Genomic DNA, 23,576 nt, shown 5'->3' with positions numbered 1-23,576 from the left:
GAGGTCGCTAGAGGCCTATTCAAAACAAAGGCGTAGCTTGATGATGGCAAGTTTGAGCGCGAAATCTTGGGACATGTGGTCTTCACCTCAACGGCCGGTGCAAAAGAATTGGGATGGAACTCGGGAAGAAATCATGTTCATGGATGCGATTATTAACGTTACTGTAGTGTGAAGCAGAGCAGGAGCGAGTGTTGTGGGAGCTGAACGAGGAGCTGGAGCGATTGATCAACACACGCCTCACGAGCAGCAGAACTTTTATTATGACACAGTCGCCGGCGCCGCTTCCGCTTTTCCGGTCATGAGTATGTATGGAGGTAACGCAGCTTTGTTTATCATATTAGATACATTTGAGTGTGTTGAAATAATGTTATAAGGTTACTCTGTGCATTCACTCGGCGACTGCTGTGAGACACTGTTGCACACTGCAGTAAGATAGATCGATTTTAATATATATTAAATATATTTTGGATGGCTTGTGTTGATAAATGGCATGCAATCATTTTAAAACGTATTGTATGATGAAGAAAATGCTGTATTACTGTTACTAAAAATAAAGCTGCATCTGATTATGCTATGTTAGCTACTTCACAAAATAGTGTTTTTCTCTGAGGCATGGTAAAGCACGGTACTCACAGAAAAATCAAGAAAATTAGATTTAAACAATTAGACTAAACGTGTTGAGCTATATAACAATAATTAGTTTTCTGTCTATAAATGTATCAAAACAGTTGTTCCCTTGTCTATTAAAACATGGATATATTAAAGAGTCTTCTACAAAATAAAACCGGAAACCGAGGGTAACGCGGGTATGACGCAATTGACAGGCGACTCCTCACACGTCCCGGAGCCTTGGTTAAAATTACAATTTTCTCACGATTTACAAATAGTTGGAAACATTTGGGATATTTTAAGTACTCAAGTGGACAAAATATATAACACTGGCATAGTGGTTTTTGGATATTTTACTGCAAAATTCTTACATATTGCACCTTTAAATGTATAATTACACTGTAACACTGAAACCTCAAAATAAAGTGTAACCATTTAGTTTTAATTTTCTAAAACAAGTATAGATTTTGTCCAATTAAGTAACTTAAATTATGGATAGACCAACAGACAGTCTCAAATGGATTCATATACTAACTAAACAAATATTTAAAAAAAAAAAACAATCAAACTATCCTGCTAGTAGACATTATATAGCCCTGCCCCTTTTCAGTGCTGCGTGATAACAATGCTTGTGATAAATAACCATTTCACCAGCTAATTACTCTTCAAGACTAATGCCAAAGAAATATACAGAGCTATCGCAAAAACAGAAGTTGGAAAACAATATCGTAACGATGGCTGCGCGCTTCTTTCTCTGGCACATAAGGTCTATGCCATCGATATCTATACGTAGATGCCACCGCTCCAGCTCCAGACACATCAGCACTCCCACCATCTTGGAACGGTCAGCGTGTCGTCACTCACAGTAAGAATGATGCCACAACAGCTTCTGGTTGTGAAATGGGATAACATTTAACAGGTGAGAATGTGTTGGTTTGTGTTTTTATATGTATTATACGGAAGAGGATTAGGGCCAAGCAATAATAAAAAAATAAAACCATCGAGAGATTAAAGTTGTTAAATTTCAAGAAAAAAGTCGAGATAAAATGTTGGGAATAAAGTCATTAAATTACGAGAAAAGTCGTTTAAATACGAGAACAAATTTGTTAAATTATGAATTTGTTCTCATAATTTAACGACTTTTTTATCATAATTTTGTTTATTCTCAACATTTTATCTAGACTTTTCTCTCGAAATTTAATGACATTTTTCTCATAATTGAACAAATTTGTTCTCGTAATTTAACGACTTTTTTCTTGCAATTTAATGAATTTATTCTCAACATTTTATCTCAACTTTTTTCTCGAAATTTAATATTTTTTTTTCTCGTATTTTAACGAGTTTATTCTCAACATTTTATTTAGACTTTTTTCTCGAAATTTAACAACTCGAGATGGTTTTATTTTTTTATTACTGCTTGGCCCTAATCCTCTTCTGTAGTATTAACTCAATATCACAGGTTTTTACTAAGGTACTTTTTAATTTTTTTACTTTTACTATGGTTACTATGGTTACTTTTACTATGGCTTTTACCTTTTTAATGTGTTAGCTGACACCATCTTGTTGTATTGTGTTAGTTTACGAAAGTCATCTGCTGAAGTCTACTGCAGATAGATATTCATACATGCATCTAACTACGGTTGCAGATGCTCGATTAGCTTGCTCTCAAATGTTCACGGACTGACTTTGACCATTCCAATATGGTGGTTGGCTTATGTATATGAGGCATCTATGTATATATATCTTTGGTCTATAGTATCAAATCTTAAAAACAAAAACAACAACAACAACAAAATAATAAAAATAGAATCAAATACTTATAGCTGCCTTCAATCGTCAGGGTTGCCAGGTCTGTGTAACAAAACTAGCCCGATTATCCACTGCCAAATAATCAAAACTCAAAATATGCCACCCCATACCTAAAATACACATTTTACAGTCAGTGTTATGCATTATATACACAATTTCAACTTTTTATAAATGAGCTCACAGGAGCTCAAAGGCTTCTTACTAGTGCCCTTCCTCACAAAACTCATCATCTATCAGTTTTATCATTGGTAGAATGTGCAATATCTCAATACAGGCATTTCAATCAAATAAACTTGTGACAACAGTTTAAATGTAGCCTCATTCCAGAGGAAAACCACAGACTTGGCAACCCTGATGATCAAGATAAGCGCACAGTGGTGTGTAATTAGGTTCTCATTATGAATGTTGACTGTACAGTTTAGTTGTGTACTGCTGAAGAAGAATATTGGTAAACCTGGCTTGAAAACACTACTCGTTTAGCCGGTTTATGAGGCAACTGTGACCAAACCACAACTGCCGTCATTCTTTGTGGAGACACAAGAATGATGAAATACACAGATAAAATACATAGATCCTTTGCACACCTAAAACTGTCCGTTTTGTTACATTAGCACAGTTATAATATCCCAGAGGACTTGAAGGCAGAATACTTCCCCTGGTGGACAGGAGGGGTATAGGTGGAAAAATTAGATGAAAGATAGTTTGGAGAAAAGATTCCAGAATGTAAACCTTTACATCCAAGAATTTAAAAGACAGTCAGGAAACCGGGTTGTGGAAAAGCAAGAGATGAGAAACTCTAAAGCGCTCCAATATGGTGCTGTTATTGAGGGTAGAAGGACACCGTGAACACCAGGACAGAAGAGATGTTAACACCGCGGACTGATGCCTTTCCTCCCCAGATACCGTAGAACTGCAAAGTTATAGGTGGTGGACACAGTATATGTGAGCTGAAGAGAGAAAGACAGAAACATAAGGTAATAAATATGAATATGACCCAGTGACAAAACTGTGGCGTTTGACTGTGCAAAACCCAACCCACAATGCTACAGGGAGTAATAGATGGCTTCCAAGGTGTAGCTATGCTTTTACTGGTGTTCAGAGTGTTTCTTTTAACCACATTATGAGGTTGCTAATATACTTTATTTTGATACTTTATATGCAATTTTTAGTCATTTTAAAAGGCTATTATTTATTCTATTTTTATTACCACAAAAAAGTATCAGATTAATCGTAAAATTAATCGATAATTACTCGATTACCAACATAATTGTTAAGTCACAGCCCTAGATTAGTTCACCTGCATTGTTTAGCATTTTGTGACTTTCATTTGAATAAAACACAAATTATTGTCGTGTTAGCTAACGCCTTCGCCTTGTTGTGTTAAAGGATTAGTTTACTTCAGAATTAAAATTTCCTGATAATTTACTTACCCCATGTCATCCAAGATGTTCGTCTTTCTTTCTTTAGTCGAAAAGAAATTAAGGTTTTTGAGGAAAACATTCCAGGATTTTTCTCCATATAGTTGAATTCACCGGCGTACAACAGGTTGAAGAACCAAACTGCAGTTTCAATGCAGCTTCAAAGGGCTCTACACAATCCCAGTTGAGGAATAACAGTCTTGTCTAGCGGAACAATCAACCATTTTCTAAAAAAAAAAAGTACATACTTTTTGACCACAAATGCTCGTCTTGCACTAGCTATGCAATGTGCCACGCATTATGTAATCACGTTGGAAAGGTCACGCGTGACGTAGGCAGAAGTACCGATCCAGTGTCTACAAAGCGAACGTCAAAGATTAAGTCAAACTCCCTTTACAAATAAAGGTAAAACAATGATGTCGAATGATTTTGAAGTTGGGGGAGAAAATGAGATGGAGTTTTTTGCCCTACCACGGTACTTCTGCCTACGTCACACATGACCTTTCCAAAGTGATTACATAATGTGTGGTGCATCACAGAGCACTGCAAGATGAGCATTTGTGGTAAAAAAAAAAAAAAAAAAAAAGTATATCTTTTTTTTTTTTGAAAATTACCATTTTCAAAATCATTTCGCTAGATAAGACCCTTATTCCTCGGCTGGGATTGTGTAGAACCCTTTAAAACTGCACTGAAACTGCAATTTAGACCTTCAACCCGCTGTACCCCAGTGAAGTCCACTATGTGGAGAAAAATTCTGGAATGTTTCCCTCAAAAACCTTAAATTCTTAACATCTTGGATGACATGGGGTGAGTAAATGATCAGGAAATTTTAATTCTGAAGTGAAATAATCCTTTAATGATAAACAAAATCCTATGAAAATAATCTGCTTAAGTCTAATGATATAGATATTCATACAAATGTCTAATAGAGTGTAATAGCCTCAGCTAAAGAGGCTCGTAAACCGATCATCTCTTACTACGAGTCCATTTATAACATCAAATAAACATGAATGAACATGAGAATCAATGTTGTTTCAAATGCGGAAAGATGTCAATATACACATTTTTTCAAGTTTAACTCCATCTTCTAACTCCTGACTGCTTTGTCGTACAAAATGGCAGATTACTTTTAGTCATTATTTGGGTAGCACACATATTCTGAATGTTTTCGGCAGAATTCAAATGAGCCATTTTAATCTAGATTGATCTAGATTAATTCCAAGATTACAGTGAGACTAATCTAGATTAAAAAAATTAATCTATGCCCACCACTAATATATAATAGTTTTTACTATTGGTAGTTTTTACCACGTTGTTGTGGGGTTACTATGGTGTTGCTATGTGATTGTGAGTGTTTTTATCACTTTGTTTGCATGTGATCACAAGTTTTTTTTTTTTTTTTTTTTTTTTGGTAGACCACAGAGCCACTTGATTTTTTTTTTTTTTGCCACTGCAAATGTGTTGCTAAGGTCTTTTGAGCTTTTGCTAGAGAGTTGATATGAGGTTGTGGGAGTTCTGAGAAATTTAGATTAATTTAATAAAAATCACTTTGTACTCTTTAAGAAAGTGCTACTGCTGTTGCTCAGCAGCAGCTCAAATGTCAGACACCTCAGAAAGTCACATGTATTGTCATGACATTTTCACAGTGCTGAAAACTCCCTCCAAACGCAAAATAAGCCTAAAAACAGAATTCTCACAATCATCCAAGTCATTTCTAACAACAACAGAGAACAATAAATCACAGCCAGCCCTTTAATAAATGCAGGAACAGAATTCCTTGACACCTACGTGTATGGCGTCATGAAAACACACTGTAATTGTGTTCTGTTCTGCACACTCACCAGAGCCAAGACTGTCATTCCCGCTCCAGCGAAGGCAGCGATGTAGAGATCATAGGTCAAGAAAAACTGAAAAACAAGTCCGAAACATGACATAATGAACACTCACTGCACAGCCTCAATGTTTGATCTTAGCTTTGGATTTGACAAGGCTTTGAAGAAGGTTTTCTGATGAATTAAGGGATGATATTGAATCGCACACTGCCCGGGGCCATGTCTTACCTCTCTTGTCTTGCACACATTAGACAGGGTCATCCCACAAGCCTTTCCTGGCACTGCGTTCCATGGAAGTAAACCTTAGAGAGACCAAAACAAAAAACACTGTGTAACGCCATGAAAAAGATCAAGGCACAATGATGTTTTATTGAGATCTGTGTCAGTATAAATAACACCACGTTAACAGAACAGAGTTTAACATTGATTCTAAGACCAGAAATGAATGCAGACACTCAATTTCGAACAAAGCGCAATTCAAGTGTGCCATTCATCACATTGTACACACGTGGGTCAATGACAAATAATAATGCCCATGATAAAGAACAAATCTTTAAAAAATCTACTTTGGTTTATTATTGGTGTATTTGGTTTCTTATGGTTATGAACCATTTTACTTTTTACAAGAAATTTAATGACCCAAAAAATTTCAATTGAGTAGCCTACTAAAAAAAAAAAAATAGTAATAACATATTTTCCACCTTAAATCTTGAAAAAAGGTGAGTGAATCCTTCAATCTGTGCTTTTTTAAGGATGCATTAAGCATATCCTTCACCTCCTCCAATAACCCACAATTCTTTTCACATTCTAATTTACAGAAGAACGGTGGAAATTTAGTCGGCATTGAGCTTTCCAGAGTTTAACAAATGTAAGAAAAAAAAAAGACACCTATAGACTCATAGGCTGCCTGATCGATTGCTCCTGTCTGCCTCGCTGCTGAGTGATTTGTGTCTGTAGCTCCCTATAGCTTTATTTTGAATCTCTATTTACTATCGTTCCTTGTTTATATTGCTAAATATAACTTACTCATCACCATATATCTGATATTTTCTTATACTGCCTATCACATTAATCTGAAATCGCTAGTTTTTAAATCGCCACCTCTGTTAACTTGTCAGCGACGAGGGTTTTTACATGTCATGAATGCAGGGAAACAGACAAACTGACGGAGAAGATTTCAGAATTAGAGACACTCATCCAAACTTTAATTGAGGTCAGTAAGAATGCAAGGGCTTTAGATACTGTTTTGGATGCGACTAGCTTAGTGAACCCCGTACATTTGTTCGGTTCCAGCTGTAGAGCCCATGCAACAGGGCAATCAGGTGACTGCTAAACGGCAGAGTTGCGGGACAAAACGCCGCTGTTCCATTCCGATTAGAACATCAAACAAGTTCTCTCTGCTCAGTGATGCCCCCACTGAGAATCCTGTTTCCAGTGCCCTTGTTATTGGCAATTCTATTGCATGGAATGTGAAAATAGAGACACCAGCCACCATAGTCACATGTTTAATGGGAACGAGAGAGTCTGAAACAAATTTAAAACAAAAAAACAAAACAAATTTAAAAGTGCAGGCTAATATTAACTGTAGATACTTTAACATTATTATTCACATCAGCACTAATGATGTCCAACTTCGCCAGACAGAGAGATCACTTAAATTAACATTAAAGAGGTGTGTGAACTCGGAAGTATGATGTCAGACACTGTAATTTGCTCTTGCCACCTCCCTGTTCGCCGGAGTGATGAGATAATTAGCAGACTATCATCACTCAATGGCTGGCTGTCTAAGTGGTGTCTGCAGAATAATATAGTGTTCACAGACAATTGGAAAAGTTTTTGGGGCAGACCTGATCTGTTGAAAAGAGATGGTATTCATCCCTCCTAGGATGGTGCCACTCTTCTTTCTAGTAATATGGTACATACAGTCTTAGAGCTGAGGGGGCCTAGGGTCAGGAAGCAGACAAATTGGATAAACCAACCGTCCACTGACTGTCTCATATCACAGAAGTCAGATAAATCCCAACACAGAGACTCTTTCACCTAGATATCATCACATAGATACTGTGTCTGTTCCCCGAATTAGTAAAGCCTCCCGAACCCATTTAAGGGTAAACATTTAATTTATATTAAACGAATAAAAAACAGATATAAAACAGATGAATAAAATCTTGCTAATTACTTACAAAGCACTAAATGGTTTAGCTCCCCAGTACTAGAGCGAGCTCTTAATGCAATAGAGTGCCCCAGGGATGACGCAGTTTTGTAGGCCAACCCGGAAGTTAGCGGCGCACGGGTTCCCTCGATCGAAAGCCTATTCATTTTTCCCATAGACTTTTGGAAAATTGCAGAAAATAAGCTGTGTTTAACAAAGGGTTATGACACTTACACGTTTTTTCTATCAAGATAATCTTTACAAGTTAACACAACATTTATAGATTTTGAAGCCTAAATAAAGTCGTCAGATATAAAAGGCTAACAGTAGGCTATAAACGGACTACAGCACACCATGGTCGCGGATCAACGTCGTCACCCAAGCTTCCTCAAACTGTATTTAAAAAACAACTCTATTTAAAAACATGCTCGCTGATTATGATCTGTGCTGTTATGAATACTTTTCCACTTTTTCATGAGAAATGCTGTCCAAATGTCCCGTTTTTAATGATGACGTCTAAAGTCCCCACCAAAGGAAGTAGTCCCTTTTAGCAATTTGTTAGCAACCGCTGATTTGAAGACACAGTAAAAGTTTAAAAAAACAGAAGTGGGTTATAACTGGTGTGTTTTATGTCATAGATCAAAACGTGAAAGTATTTAGAGGCTTTGTTAACCACAGACCTTATTTCAGGCGATTTAGCAAAAACCCATTCAAAAAACCCATAGACTTGACGGCGTTGGAACAGGAACTCCTAAAATGCTAACTCGCTTCCGGGTTTTGCCTACAAAAACGCGTCATCCCTGGGGCACTCTATATAGTCCTTCACGTCTATTGCAATCTCAAAATTCTGAACCAGTTGATAATACCTAGAATATCAAAATCAACTGCAGGCGCTACATCCTTTTCCTATTTAGCACCTAAACTTTGGAACATTCTTCCTAATATTGTTTGGGAAACAGGCACTCTCAGTTTAAATCTAGACTAAAAACGTATCTCTTTAACCCTGGCATACACATAACACATTATCAATTTCTGTTTTCATATCAGTTAAATGATTGTTAGGTCATAAATTAGGTCAGCCGGAGCCGGAATCTTCCCATGAGAAGGCCTCATCGACACAACAGCCAGTGGCACAGATCCTCAATAAACCCGTCTCCATACCGACATGATGAATCCAATCTTCAACTAGATGGAGCTGGATTAAATATTTTGAATGTTCCAATCCAATCTAATTTATGACCTATAATGCTGCCTGAATTGTAAATCATGCACTGTTCCTGCACTGGCCCCCCCGACTGAGCCTGGTTTCTCCCAAGGTTTTTTCTCCATTTTGTCACCTGATGGAGTTTGGGTTCCTTGCTGCTGTTGCCTCTGGCTTGCTTAGTCGGGGACACTTTATATTCAACGATATTACTGATCTACCTGCATTGACGCCATTAGATGTCAACTAAACTGAGCTGGATAATGACATCACTGTTTTCTCCAGAGCTGCTGTATAGATAAATGACCTAAATTAATAACTAATGATTTTTACAATGGAAATGAATCAATACTGAACTTACTCAAGCTGAACAATGACACTATTTTCTTCTAGAGCTGCTGTGCAGCCAATATTATGCTCCTGCTTTCATTGTAAAGCTGTTTTGAAACAATCTGCATTGTAAAAAGTGCTGTATAAATAAAGGTGACTTGGCTAATGCACAAAATAACACCTCATGGCAATGCACTTGAATTAAGTGATCTGACACATTTCGGAATACAACCACATGTGAAATCAAGTGTTTGTATGCATGTACTACTTCTCTCTGGAGAATATCTGAACATCAAGGCACATCAAAAGACTGGCACATCAACAGGACTTTAATAGTTGTTATAGAGCTGCAATATCAAATGTGTTAAGCTGTTGAAAGATAGATCAGATGAATGTATTGCAGGGTCATTACCATACTGTCTGGCATCAATGCACAGCTGGTTGATGCTGGAGGGTGTTTCAGAGAGGATGTGGATAGTGTGACAGGTGTTTGCCATGTTGTAGAAGAAATAGACAGGAATCGCAGAGAGGGAGAACACCAGCAACCAGACTACAACCAGGACATATGTGATCACGATGAACTGTGGGAGGAATGCATACAAATGTTTTGATGCATTTTATTTTAAATCAATAGTTGAAATGAAAAATTTGCACTTATGCTTATTCAAGTGATAAATATACAATTTTGAATATACAGAAGTGTAAATGAGATATGAAAGCTGTACCATAGCCTCTATCATACAGCCTCATACGGGTTCATTGTGTGGAAATTCTTCAAAATTTCTCATTTTGCTTACAGGAAGAAAGTAAAGCATATGTGTTTCTGTAACAACACGAGGGTGCGACATTTTGGAAAATAGCCAACGTAAACTGAAACCTACTACTGAAACCTACTATACGGTTAATGACTCACCGTTGTACTGAGACAGCGACCACAAACTGTACTGCGAAATTCTCCAAACGACTGCCGAACTGCACTGGTGGTGTAAAAGCCTTCAGCCAGCAGGACTATACAGTACAAGAAGAAGAAGGAGGCCAGGCCATAGATAATGTACTGAAAATACTCAATACTACAAGAGAGAGAAAGAAAAAAAGACATGTTCTCAATAAAAAGATGTTAAAATGCCTGATCATTCCGCGCATTAAAATATGGGCTGCTGCTTCAAAATTACTTTTGACACCTTAAAATGCTTTAATCAAACTTCCATTTTCATTTAATTTTTATTGTGAAGCTTTTTATTAAAAGCAAATAAATTGATGTAAAACTGAAACAGACTGATTAGAACTGGCACGCACAGGTACGCTAGGGTGATGTAGTCTTGATGGTCACGGGTGAAATAAGTCTCGATGAGTCTTTCGCTCTCTGTAAGGGCCTGATGTCCACAGCCACAGAACAGAGCAATGCCAGAGAAACACAGTAGAGTGGCCACTAGAGAGACGTATGGCACTCCTCCCAGACAGCGCATACAGCATTCATAACAACCTGAGATTAATAACAAAGGCATATGAAGGGTCAGTTTATGTCATTTTCAGATGGTTTACCTTATCACACATTTAGACCTTCACACATCATATTCTCCTCATCTGTTCAAATGAGGAACCAACTAATATAACACCAGTAAATTATGCAAGTGCTGCAAGGAACTATGTTAGGTCCTCTACTGTTTTCCTTATACAAGGTGCCCCCTTGGAAATATTACTTGTAAACACAAGATTAGTTTCCATTGTTACGTTAAAATATTATGTATTTCTTCTAGAAATGTCTAAATTACCCATATTAACAGTGTATTAAAGGGTTAGTTCACTCAAAAATGAAAGTTCTGTCATTAATTACTCTCATTCCACACCCGTAAGACCTCCGTTCATCTTCGGAACACAAATTAAGATATTTTTGATAAAATCCAATGGCTCAGTAAGGCCTGCATCACCAGCTATAACATTCCTCTTTTCAATGCCCATAAAGCTACTAAAACCATATTTAAAACAGTTCATGTGACTACAGTGGTTCAACCTTTTGTGCGGCAAAAACAACAAAATAGCAGCTTTACTAAACAATATCTAGTGATGGGTGATTTCAAAACACTGCTTCATGGAGTTTCGAAGCTTTACGAATCATTTATTTCGAATCAGTGGTTCGAAGCACGCATCAAACTGCCAAAGTCACGTGAACTGTTGAAGTTTCAAAACACTTTTGACGTAACGAAGCCTCGTTTTTGGAATCATGGGATTTTGGCACTCTGAACCACTGATTCGAAACAAATGATTCGTAAAGCTTCAAAGCTTCATTCAAAAATATTTTGGAATAAAGTCACTATTTTTTTATTTTTGGTGCACAAAAAGTATTCTTGTCACTTTATAATATTAAGGCTGAACCACTGTAGTCACATGAACCGTTTTAAATATGTTTTTAGTAGCTTTATGGGCATTGAAAAAGGGAGTGTTATTGCTGACGATGCAGGCCTTACTGAGCCATTGGATTTGATCAAAAATATCTTAATTTGCGTTCCGAAGATGAACGAAGGACTGGTGTGGAACGACATGAGGGTTAGTAATTAATGACATTTTCATTTTTGGGTGAACTAATCCTTTAAAGACAAATCTGATGAAATCCCATCCTTTTTTTTGTCCATCCCAGCCACAGTTACTTCACCAGCTCCAGTTTGATCCAGCCTCACTTGTGATGACTGCCGATGACACCAACAATATATGGACTTAGAAGACTGCCATTATATTATACTGTAAATCAATTTGATCGCAATTTGTTTTTACTGCTTCAATAATGCGTTGAAAGACAGCCTAATTTCAACTGTTTAACTGAATGACAGCTACTAACTTAGCGCAATATATTATTGTTATATGATATTATTTTGTTGCTAGAGAAGGATGGAAATCATATGAGTCTGATTATTTTCAAGGTTATCTCCAACACCTCACCAATGATGCATTTTTTTGATTTAATGCCAGATTCATTAGAGCCAAACGACATCAGCGAAACATGCATTTTTGTAAAGCTGCTTTAAAACAATGTATTGTTAAAAGCACCATACAAATACAACTTGTATTGAATATAGCAAAAGTGTAACCTTTCTGGAGACATTTCTGGAGCACTGGTGCTAAAAAAAAAATATAGCCTATTAGACTCCACAGTGTTGTTAGGTTTGTGTCATTAGTAGTAATGCCTAACTGAAGCATCCATACTATTGTTTAGAGTAAGTGATTTGAACAAACCCTAAGAATTCAACCTTGGTGTAGTAAATAATATACACTAATAATATACACTGCAAACAGTGCTCATTCAAATCCAAAACAATAATAAGCTCATACTGTCATAGACATCTATTCACAATCCATTCACATGTGCCAAATCTGAAACACTGCGACGTTCCTTCGCAACAAAGCAGCAGCTGCAGCTAAGAGCGTGAGTCTGTGCGGATAAGTGTAAGTGGGCATTCTTCTTCCATCCGTATCATGTGCTGGTGTGGGGGTGGGTGACGGAGCTGGTCTGTACCACGGCATGTGGAGTGTGAGAAAATAAGGAGGACCAAGAGCCAGAGTGTCTCTTTTTGTGGCTGCACTGACAATAGCCTTTGTCTCGATGCCACACAAGGGCCAGCAATGACAAGCAAACAAAGAGCCGGTGCCACCTCAGCCCCCAACAGACTGACTGAAATGAGTAAAGGGGAGGAACCAGATTGAATACAGAGGGGGGAAGATTTGGGATGGAGCTGGGGGTGATAGTGCGCGCGAGCATCGGCAGAATGCCGATGGTTAAAAGCCCACTTGGGGTCACGCACGTTGTTTTATTTATAAACAGAGGAATATCGGTTTTATTTTTGGTTGTTTCATTTACATCATTATTTGAAATATTATTTCATGATCATGGGCAATAAAACATTTTTAATTAAATACTTTGTGACTCAGCACAGTGTTGCCAATTTAGCTATTTTGTCACTAGATTTAGTGACCCCCTCGTCCCTTTTGAGACTTTTTTCAAAAGCCTAGTGACAAATCTAGCAACTTCTTGGACAAACATTATCTAGATTCTTATCTCATTCACTGGTTTATATCAGTGAAATCACCATTATGACATCATCTAGTAATTTAGGGATCAGATTTAGCTACTTTCAACTGAAAGCAGTTGGCAACACTGACTCAGCAGTACCATATTACAAAACTTTTAGCAGTGAGACATTTAAATAATTGCAATATGAAGCAGCACAACTGTTCTCAACATTGATGATAATCAGAAATGTTTCTTAAGCAGCAAGTCAGCATAATAAAATGATTTCTGATAGATCATGTGACACTGAAGACTGGACAAATGATGCTGAAAATACATCTTTGATTACAGGAATAAATTGCATTTTATGTTAAAAGTATTTCACTACATTACTATATTTGATCAAATAAATGCAGCCTTGGTGAGCAGAAGAGACTCAAAAATAACTCTTCTTACAGACCCCAAACAGTAGTAAATTTGGTTAAACCTAATGAAAAACTATATATATTTGAATTATTACAGAACAGGTCAAATAATATATAAAAACTTGAAGTCTTAAATCCAGCAGTTATTCAGAGTAGAATAAAACTGCACCAGTAAATATATCCAAATATCAAAGAAAGTGCCATTTCATTTTCGAAAAAGACAGCACAAGCAAAACATTTAACATTAGTTTTGAAATTTTAAGACATATATACTGTTCAAAAAGTACTGTGGTTGGATTATGTTTTTAGTTAATGTGATGATCTTCACCTGTGTGAGGAACTGACTTCATACATCCACTAAAACTCAGCAAAACACAAGCTGATCAATAGACACTGAACTAAAACAATGGACAGAAATTAGTTCTGAGAAAAGTAGGTAGAATTTAAGAGCAGGAATTTAGTAGCTATCTATTGCAATGACATTCAAACACTTTTAAATATGTAGTACTTTTTGGAGCCATTGGATATGCAAGTATATCACTGGCATGCATTGTTCAGCTTTCTGTGCACTAGTTTATCAAGATACAAGTAGCATTTTTCAAATCATATACAAAATAGCTCAAAATGTCCCTTTTAAACAGTAGAAATGCTGAACTTACCCATGTCTGTAGGCAGCGGTGCTGAGCTTCAGTGTAATGCCACAGACTGCTCTCACAGTCTCCTACACAGTGAACACAGACTCAAAGACCAACCTTAAGAAACAATGTGTCTTTTCAATGGACTGGCTCAGAGTTCAAGGAGCAGACTGACAGGGCCATGATGCAGAAACATTTCAAAATGTTCCCTTAAAATAAGTGCCTCTGATTTGCATTGTATCAGCAGCTTTAAGATGCAAAGTGTTTGATTAAGAATTACAGGCCACTTTTAGCTCAGTTATAAACAGAAGAGAATTTACCTCATTCTGTGACCAAATCAATTTCTGAGTGTTAAATTTTAATTTTACTAAAAGTTTAATGTGTTTGTAATTTTTATTTACCTAAATTTTAGTTCAGCATGAGACTGTTTGTAAACTTTAGCCTATAACTGTGGGAAAAAGGTAGTGCTAATGAGCTAAAATCTTCTGTGTGTATTCAGACTACATTCGACTCACTGCTGACCTCTAATGTTCACACGTGAAAGTGTTTTAGAGCGCCTTCATTAGATTAGAAGCAGTGCTGGTTCCAAATTACACGACAGAATTTGTAATTAGTAATGTAATACATTACATTGCACATTTAAGGCAATATAATCTGACTACATTTTGATTACTTTTGACCTAAAACTCGTTTATCACATTGAGTGAATTTACATGCACGTTCTTAACCCGATTATGCTAAATAAACCAACAATGCACGTGGTCATGTAAACGCGTTTACCAGTTTTCCTTTATCGGAGTAAGGTCATAAATGGCTTAAAAGGATAGTTCACCCAAAAATGAAAATTTGATGTTTATCTGCTTACCCCCAGGGCATCCAAGATGTAGGTGACTTTTTTTCTTCAGTAGAACACAAATGATGATTTTTAACTGCAACCGCTGCCGTCTGTCAGTCAAATAATGAGAGTGAATGGGAACTTCTACTATAAGAGTAAATAAAACTTGCTTAGACAAATCCAAATTAAACCCTGCGGCTCGTGACGACACATTGATGTCCTAAGTCACGAAACAATCGGTTTGTGTGAGAAACCTAACAGTATTTATATAATTTTTTACCTGTAAAACTCCACTATGTTGTGCGTTCAGCATTCGGTTAGTGATGTCTGATTGCGCTCTGACAACGGCATTGATGTCTCGCGCATATACTTCAATGAGTGCAAGACATCACTTCGGCTGTCAGAGCGCGATCAGACATCACTAAGCGAATGCTGAACACAGTTGGACATAGTGGTGTTTTAGAGGTAAAAAATTATATAAATACTGTTAGGTTTCTCGCACAAACCGTTCATTTCGTGTCTTATGACATCATTGTGTCGTCACGAGCCGCAGTGGTTAATTTGGATTTGTCTATGGAAGTTTTATTTACTCTTATAGCAGAAGTCCCCATCCACTCCCATTATTTGACTGACAGACGGCAGCGGTTGCAGTTAAAAATTATCATTTGTGTTCTACTGAAGAAAAAAAGTCACCTACAACTTGGATGCGCTGGGGGTAAGCAGATAAACATCAAATTTCACACAAAAAATAAAAATTCTATCATTAATTACTCACCCTCATGTCGTTCCAAACCTGTAAGACCTTCATTCTTCTTCAGAACACAAATTGAGATATTTTTGATGAAATCCATGAGCTATCTGGCCTCCGATAGACTGCAACATTATTACCACTTTCAAGGCCCAGAAAGGTAGTGAAGACATCATTAAAATAGTACATGTGACTACAGTGATTCAACCTTAATGTTATGAAACGACAAGAATATCTTTTGTGTGCAAAAAACAAACAAAAATAACAACTTTATTCAACAATATCTTCTTTTCTGTGTCAGTCTCCTATGCTATTCACATAGTAAACACAGTGCAGCGCTTCCGGGTTCTACGTCAGAACATCCGTGTCGTGGTTAAAATAGCTGATTTCTCTGCATTTAAACATTGTTGGAAATGTTTAGGGTAATTTAAGTGCACAAGTAAACAAAACATTGTTCTAGTAGGGTGACCAATGTATCCTTTTTCCGGACATGTCCTGGTCAGGATTTCTAAATTGCCTAAATGTCCCAGTTTTGTTTTCATACTTGCTGAAGGTAGTATTTGAAAAGTAATTTGACCAATAGCGTGCAGGCATTGTACATAATTGACCAATTGTGGCTTGTGAGAAGGCGGGATCTACAGAGAACTGTCAAAGCATTGCAAATACGACATCATTTTAATGCATGAGGACTGTCAACAGGAACAGTAGCTTAATGGGAATGTGGGGGCACCGCGATGCAACCACAAAGGGCACTTTCACTTTTGCGATCAAAGTGGCAGGGGCCCAAAACACTTGTTAAAAGTGAAAATGATTTCTGTAAATGCAGTGATCAGATGGTGTGTCTCAGTATTCAGTGATAGTCACATGACTAGTATCTGGTCTATGTGTGCAATTATTCCATGAACCTGGAAGAACTTTAGTATAAGTAGAAAATAAAATGTAGGTAGAATCAATGAATTATGAATAATTTATTGCCACTGTGAGAATAACATAATCATGTAACCAATAAAAAGTAACTATAGTCGGATTATGAGTATTTTAAAATGTAATGTAATCTAGATTACATGTAATCAGTTACTACCAGCACTGATTAGAATATATAGCAAATGCTAGTGAAAAAACAAACAATCATCAATGTTAGTGAAATTCATTCTTTTGCGTTATTGAAAAGTGTTCATTCCACTGTTCACATAGTTTTGTTGTGGCAACAACAGAACATCATAGCATTCTGAGGCCATAACATATTAACTTGTGTGAATGTGAGTTAATTAGTACCAGACACGGTGCTATTTTTTGTATACTATGGCAGTGTCATATTGTTTTTGAAATATGTTGAGGTAAAGACCTGAAATATACCAAAAAAAAAAAAAAAAAAAAAAATAGTAGGCTAAATGGTAATCATTCAGTACTATGGTAATACCATTTGATATCAATCAACCTTTCCCAACACAGAAACATAGTAAATCTTTCTATTGACTCATTTATTTAGAACATTAAATGAGAGATGATTCTGTTTTTATTGTTTGCAGGTAAGTAACATTTTCTGCTTTTGGAAGATATGTTGTCCTGTGGGCTCATTTGATCTATTAATACTTACTGAGGGCAGATCAAATGTGTACAAACAGTAAAAAGTATTTAACATGCTATTCAGCTATTTGACAGTGGGCATAAAAAGTGGAAGGATGAAAAACAGATTGGGGCGTATAAGGAAGAGGAGCAGCAACGGATATTGATGTAATTTGAGAATAATCTGTGAAGCATTTTTCTAACCTGTATGCGGAAGTTTTTATTTTCATTTACAAGATTAAGTTCTCATATCTTCTTAGCTATTCGGGAAGTGCTTTCCCATTCCACCTTCATACATCCATCCTGCCCAAACATGCCTTTTGTTTTTTTGTCACTGACAAAACCCTGTCATGTCTGCTACACTTCTTGGGAACTGTTTCTTTGTCACAGTATGATTGTAGTGTTTTCTGTTGTATTCTGTAGTTTTCTTTCAAGATTTCATGTGGTGCTTGTAAGACAATGTCTTTCATCTCTGTTTGTGTCCAAATCACCTGCATTCAAAATACAATCATTTACAGTTTCCTCATTCCATGCATGTTTAATGCATCTCTGTACCTCCTGAATGGGAGAAAGGGACTGTTGGCAGTTAGAAAACCCACGGGTATTGAGATTTTCATAACCTTTCTCAGGAGGTTTCTCCATAGCATTAGCTATCAAACAGTATTTAAACCGCATGCACTGTTAGTCACCATAAAAAAACATTTGTTGATTGTATGCTTAGAGATAGGGCATTAGAGGATATTTGAATTTCGATGAATCTACTTTAACCTTTACTCTACTTTAATTTGGACAATCCCCACATTTTGCATCCTTAATGTGACATATTTCTGAGTGAAACATTACATTCACAGAAAAAAGGGGAAGGACTTGATTTTATCCATCAGGAATTGACTGGAAAAGTGGCCGTTTTATAATGTGTAAGCCTGAAAGTTATCAAGGACGAAGGTCACCCACATGGAAAGAACCTATATGTGGATATATGCGCATATATGAAACCTATATGCAGTGTATATGCACATATAGGCAAAATTGAGGTGCATATATGTGCATACAGGAAATATAGGTCTCCTGTATTGCTTCTTCATATCCACATATAAGCCCTATACATACAAGATATGTCTTCTATATAGCTAATGGCAGGATCTGGTCATTTTGTAGTTCATATCTAATTTTTGACTGTCATACATGATGCCTAGCTCATATTTTCTATTATCAAGGCAAAAAAATTATGCAAGAACTTAAGTATGTGCAAACACGTGAAATTGGTCCCACGTGGAAAAAACCTATATAAATGTATATGTTTCAATATAGGTTTTGATATAGGTTTTTAATATATGTGACACATATAAAATTGGCTGTTTTCCTATATTATGTGTACATATAGTATGTGTGTATATATATATATGTGTGTATATATGTGTATATATATGTGAACATATATATGTGTGCATATATGTACATATAATATAGGAAAACGGCCAATTTTATATATGTCACATATATTAAAAACCTATATCAAAACCTATATTGAAACATATACGTTTATATAGGTTTTTTCCACGTGGGCAAGCTCACTCTCAAGAACATCTCAATGTATCCCAATGGTAATGCTTCTTTATCCTATAATGTATATTTATTCAGCCTTCTGTGTTCATTTCATTAACATCAACCAGCATTATGGATTTAATTAACTATACTGCCAAGATTTGAGAAAGCTGTGATGACTAAAACAATGCCTAAAATGTTATTTGGCCTTTGTTGAACATGAACTAGAATTTGTAGTCAATGGTTTAAATCAGCATAACAGATAAAAACGGTTATATTGTTTCATGATCTAGACAATGGTTCTGATTGCAGACTGCAGGCATCAACACAACCTCTCATAAACTCACGGCGACATGAAGAGGAGAAACATGAGAACAATCCAAACAAGTGCATTTTTCTTCCTGCAAGACTGCACCTGTAAATATTTTCATTTCACTTCAATCAATGTCACACCATTGCTGACTAAGAATAAACAGAACACAGTCCTTAAGTGCAACAATCTTTATATTTATCTATTACGCTTAAATTTGCATAAGGTAAAAACACATCATCCTGGGAAAAGGAAGCAAGTATCTCAGACATAGTAGGCCAAACTAATGAACTCATACTAATATATTTAGTTTTATTTATTCTAGTCGTACTATGATATTACTATTATAATTCTAATCGAGAAGTATAATGCTAACCAAAAATCAAAGAATACTATTTACAGGTTATCAAAACTTTTGTCATACTTTTATACATAACTGGTATATCTGCAAAGCCCTTGCTTTAGTTCAAAGGCTTCAGTTCACAGAGATTTCCAGTTTCCCATGCATTCTTTTTTTTCACTTTCCTTTTTGTGTGTTTGTGCTTCATAATCATCACTACAACTGCCAGAAGAACACAGCCTGATATGAGCATAAGTGCCAGGCCACTGAGAAAAAAAACAAGCCAGGCATTTGATTCACCTCTGCAGTCTTTGAGCGGCATCGGAGGTGGCAGTGTCGCCGGCAGGTATTCTGGCACGGCGTTCACGTGACATTTTTCCCGAGTTTCGTTGACCAGCAGGTTGACCCACACGGTGGTCTGCAGCGGGTCTGGCTTTCCTCCATCGCGAATGACTACGAAGAGGTGGTGCATGCCGTAATCCTCGCTGCGCAGATGCTGGACCAGGGTGATGTTTCCTGAGTGCTGGTCAATCTGGAAGGGGCTATGGAGAGCCGGTTCACTTGCAACAATTTGGTAAGTGATGTCCGAATTCATTCCTGAGTCCTCATCAATGGCGTAGATCTTTGTTATCATGCTCCCTGCTCGGGTGGCTGGAGATATTGTCTGACAGGAGAGGTTGCTGCTAGGAAGAAGGACCTTGGGTTGATTATCATTGACATCCTCAACAAAAACGGTCATTTTCACCGTAGTGGAAAGAGCCGGTCTGCCGCCATCTGTGGCTAAAACCAGAAGCTCATAGCGGTCCTGCTTCTCACGATCGACTTCACCAGTGCTGCGGATTGATCCTTGCGCCAGGTCTATGGCAAAAGGGACCTTTTCATTTAAAATCCGCACATCCACTATTTTGCCGTTGTCTCCTTCATCAGTATCGCTTACTGTGACTTTCCCAACTTGGGAAAGTCGTGGAAGGCTCTCAGACACAAAGAAATAGAAATGTGGGGTTGAAAAGGCCGGTGGATTGTCATTCAGATCCAGTACGTTTATGGACACAATAGCAGAGCCCTTCTGAGAAGGATCGCCGCCGTCCCGGGCCAGAACAGTCAGTTGGTATCCGTCCTGCTGTTCTCTATCCAAAGACTCTGCTACCGAAATCACACCCGTCTCTTCGTGAATTATGAAAGGTCCCCCATTTGTAAGCCTGTACCTTACTTTGCCAAACTGATGACTGTCTGCGTCGGTAGCCTGGACTTGCAGCAGAAACACACCAGGAATGTTGTTCTCCTTGATGTCCTTTTCATAGTGTGTTTGATCAAACATTGGGGCATTATCATTCACATCTTCAACCACAACTTTGATCACTTTCCTTCCGTGCAGGCGTGTGCCGTGAGGATCAGAAATAACAACTGTAACATCATACTCGCTGCACATCTCAAAATCTAGAGGTTTTGATGTTAAAAGCAAAAAGCTGCCTGCTTTTGGTTTCAAAGAAAATGGCATGCTGTCTGCTTCTAAGGACAGAGTACCTTTATCACTAGAGGTGTCTTCTAACTCCAAGAGGGCCAAGACAGTGGGGGGCTCGTTCTCTTGTAACACGATCACTTGGTTTTTATTCTCTGCGACAAACCTGATCTTTATGGTCGGCTCTGGACTCGTCACTGGCTGAATGTATATGGTTACCTGAGTTTGAGCAGGGGGGCAAAGTGGGCTATTCGCAAAGACTTTCAACACGTGCTCCTCAGGACTGTCAACCTCCACGTCAACAGCTAAGCTGATCAGGCCTGTAAGTCCATCCATGTGAAAGAGCGTTTTGGCCCTGTCTGATATCTGACGGCTGAAGGAGAATGTGATCTGGGCATTTTGGCCCAGGTCTTTGTCTGTGGCTTTAAGCTGTGCCACCGCAGTGCCCTTGATTCCTAATCCTGGCACAATGGCTGTGATAGGGCTATCAGCGTCAAACTCTGGGCAATTGTCATTAACATCGGTTACAGTTACATTGAGAATAGCTGTAGCGCTAAGTGGCACTGAACCTCCATCTACTGCTACAAGAACCAAGAAGTGGTTTTCTTGAGTTTCCCGGTCCAGTTTTCTTTGTACCACCAGCTCAAGTTCATACCCATCTTGTCTGATGCCAAAAAAGCCATCGGAGCCTTCTAAATAGTAATGTATCAAGCCATTGTTGGCAAAGTCCTTATCATGGGCTTGGTCATCCAGTGGAAAACCCGTCCCATTTGATGCATCTTCAGGTATGCGTATATGAATCTCATCCCTTTCAAAAATAGGAGCGTTGTCATTAATATCATCCACAACAATTGTTATCAGCACAAATTCAGAATGACTCACGACTGCAGTGTTTGAAAAAGTACAGTCCCTATCCTGATGTGACGGACACAAGGTCTCTCTGTCTATGTGCTTTTTAGTGAACAGATCCCCTGTGCTTTCGTCCACTCTGATGTACTCATCGAAGAGCTGGTATGGAGCCGAGTAGTTCCTGCTTAGACTTCCGATCTTAATGCCTGCTTCTTGCTCCTCCAGGATGGTGAAACGAAGTGCATGGCTTTGGATTTGCCCTGCAGATGCCAAGAGAAGCACCCACTACAAAAAAAGAGAAAGGATTACTACTTGGAAGAAAGCAACACCCTTCTTTCCATATAAAAGTTTAACCACTCTGACTCTGGAGTTAAGTGTGTAATCCTTAACCACCAAGCCAGTCTTTTTTTCTGCTGTTGAATGCGTTTTTGCACAGGCTTTATTGTAGACTTATATGTTCCAGCAGCCAGAGATTTAACTTTAGAATATATAATCTGAACTAAGCTTGCCAAATGCCTGCATACTTTCCATGAACAGGCCACAAAATAGGTCTTGAATTCTTAAAAATGAATGTATCCCCCAACAATGAATCAGTGAATTTAGGTGCTTACATTTCAGAAAATCATCTTCTTCCACAAGTTAATTATTTTATTAAATCAAATTATATAAAACATAATTAATATAATTATAAAAGGTTTGTCATTTTTGACTATATTGTATTTACAGTAAATTTTATGATTTAATATATATGCCTACTCGAAATAAACATTAAACATTCAAGGTTAAACATTCTAAAGGAAATAGCAGGATGGCATATTTTCACTTAGAAGGGGCTTAAAGAGTTCGGCAGCAAATTTATGCTTGATAAGCATTTATTTCCCCATTAATTAATTATGTTTACAATCGTTTTTAATATTATAACTACTAACAGTGTTGAATAGTTAAGCTTGAAAACTGCATGATATATAATAAATACATAATATCTAACATAGCTCTCTTAAAACAAACAAACATGGGATTTATGCCTTTTTTTTGCTTTTTTTTTTGAAAAAAAAAAGAAGAAAAAAGTAATGGTACACCAATTTTTGGAAAGTGCCAGCAGCACATTTTTGAGTAGGCTATAGACTTTGACCCTTTAAACATTTCCATGTATCCAGTCTGTCTATTTGAAACTAACAAATGAAATATGAAACAATATTAACAAACAAAAACCTCACCTGATATAGCTACTGCACACTGAATGCAGACTGACTGACTGACTACTGTGGACTTTACCATAGTGTAACGCCTGACAGACTTGGCGTTCAACGCCAAAATACGTGGAAATTATTCTTTCTGGAAATATAAGAATAATACCGAGTAATGTAGGCTACTGTACATGACACTGACCTGTAGTATAGTCCAGTTCATCATGTGGTGGTGTTGAGCGGTCCATTCTTCAAGAACATGTTGAGCTCTGTGAGCATGAGAAGAACTCGCGTGAAATGCGTCGGGGCGGAAATATCACCGTACC

At 37.4% G+C, this 23,576-nt stretch overlaps 2 protein-coding genes across 2 annotated transcripts; both read right to left on the bottom strand.

Annotated features, from left to right (window-relative positions):
* Nucleotides 1-2,036: 2,036 nt before the first annotated feature.
* plp1a (proteolipid protein 1a) lies at nucleotides 2,037-14,491 on the bottom strand. Its single transcript, XM_067392617.1, has 7 exons — nucleotides 14,436-14,491; nucleotides 10,648-10,834; nucleotides 10,265-10,421; nucleotides 9,764-9,932; nucleotides 5,897-5,970; nucleotides 5,678-5,743; nucleotides 2,037-3,365 (listed from the first exon to the last, which is right to left on the bottom strand). The coding sequence occupies exons 1-7, from the start codon at nucleotides 14,437-14,439 to the stop codon at nucleotides 3,285-3,287; spliced, it is 738 nt and encodes a 245-aa protein (XP_067248718.1). The 5' UTR covers nucleotides 14,440-14,491; the 3' UTR covers nucleotides 2,037-3,284.
* A 5,113-nt stretch (nucleotides 14,492-19,604) lies between these two features.
* Nucleotides 19,605-23,526, bottom strand: pcdh20 (protocadherin 20). The gene is made up of 2 exons (XM_067382834.1): nucleotides 23,453-23,526; nucleotides 19,605-22,348 (listed from the first exon to the last, which is right to left on the bottom strand). Exons 1-2 carry the CDS (start codon nucleotides 23,474-23,476, stop codon nucleotides 19,877-19,879), a joined length of 2,496 nt encoding a protein of 831 aa, XP_067238935.1. The 5' UTR covers nucleotides 23,477-23,526; the 3' UTR covers nucleotides 19,605-19,876.
* Nucleotides 23,527-23,576: the final 50 nt, after the last annotated feature.

Source organism: Chanodichthys erythropterus, chromosome 1 (assembly GCF_024489055.1).
Source record: "Chanodichthys erythropterus isolate Z2021 chromosome 1, ASM2448905v1, whole genome shotgun sequence".
Taxonomy (NCBI): Eukaryota; Metazoa; Chordata; class Actinopteri; order Cypriniformes; family Xenocyprididae; genus Chanodichthys; species Chanodichthys erythropterus.
This window is presented reverse-complemented; position numbering and strand designations above follow the sequence as displayed.

What these genes read in the sequence shown, in the direction of transcription:
- plp1a (XM_067392617.1), bottom strand. An exon ending in GTCGCTGTCTCAGTACAACG is followed by an intron (nt 9,933 to 10,264) that starts GTGAGTCATTAA and finishes TTCCTCCCACAG; the next exon opens with TTCATCGTGATCACATATGT. An exon ending in GAATGACAGTCTTGGCTCTG is followed by an intron (nt 3,366 to 5,677) that starts GTGAGTGTGCAG and finishes TTCTCTCTTCAG; the next exon opens with CTCACATATACTGTGTCCAC.
- pcdh20 (XM_067382834.1), bottom strand. Translation starts at nt 23,476, where the DNA reads ATGATGAACTGGACTATACTACAG. An exon ending in TGAACTGGACTATACTACAG is followed by an intron (nt 22,349 to 23,452) that starts GTCAGTGTCATG and finishes CTTTTTTTGTAG; the next exon opens with TGGGTGCTTCTCTTGGCATC.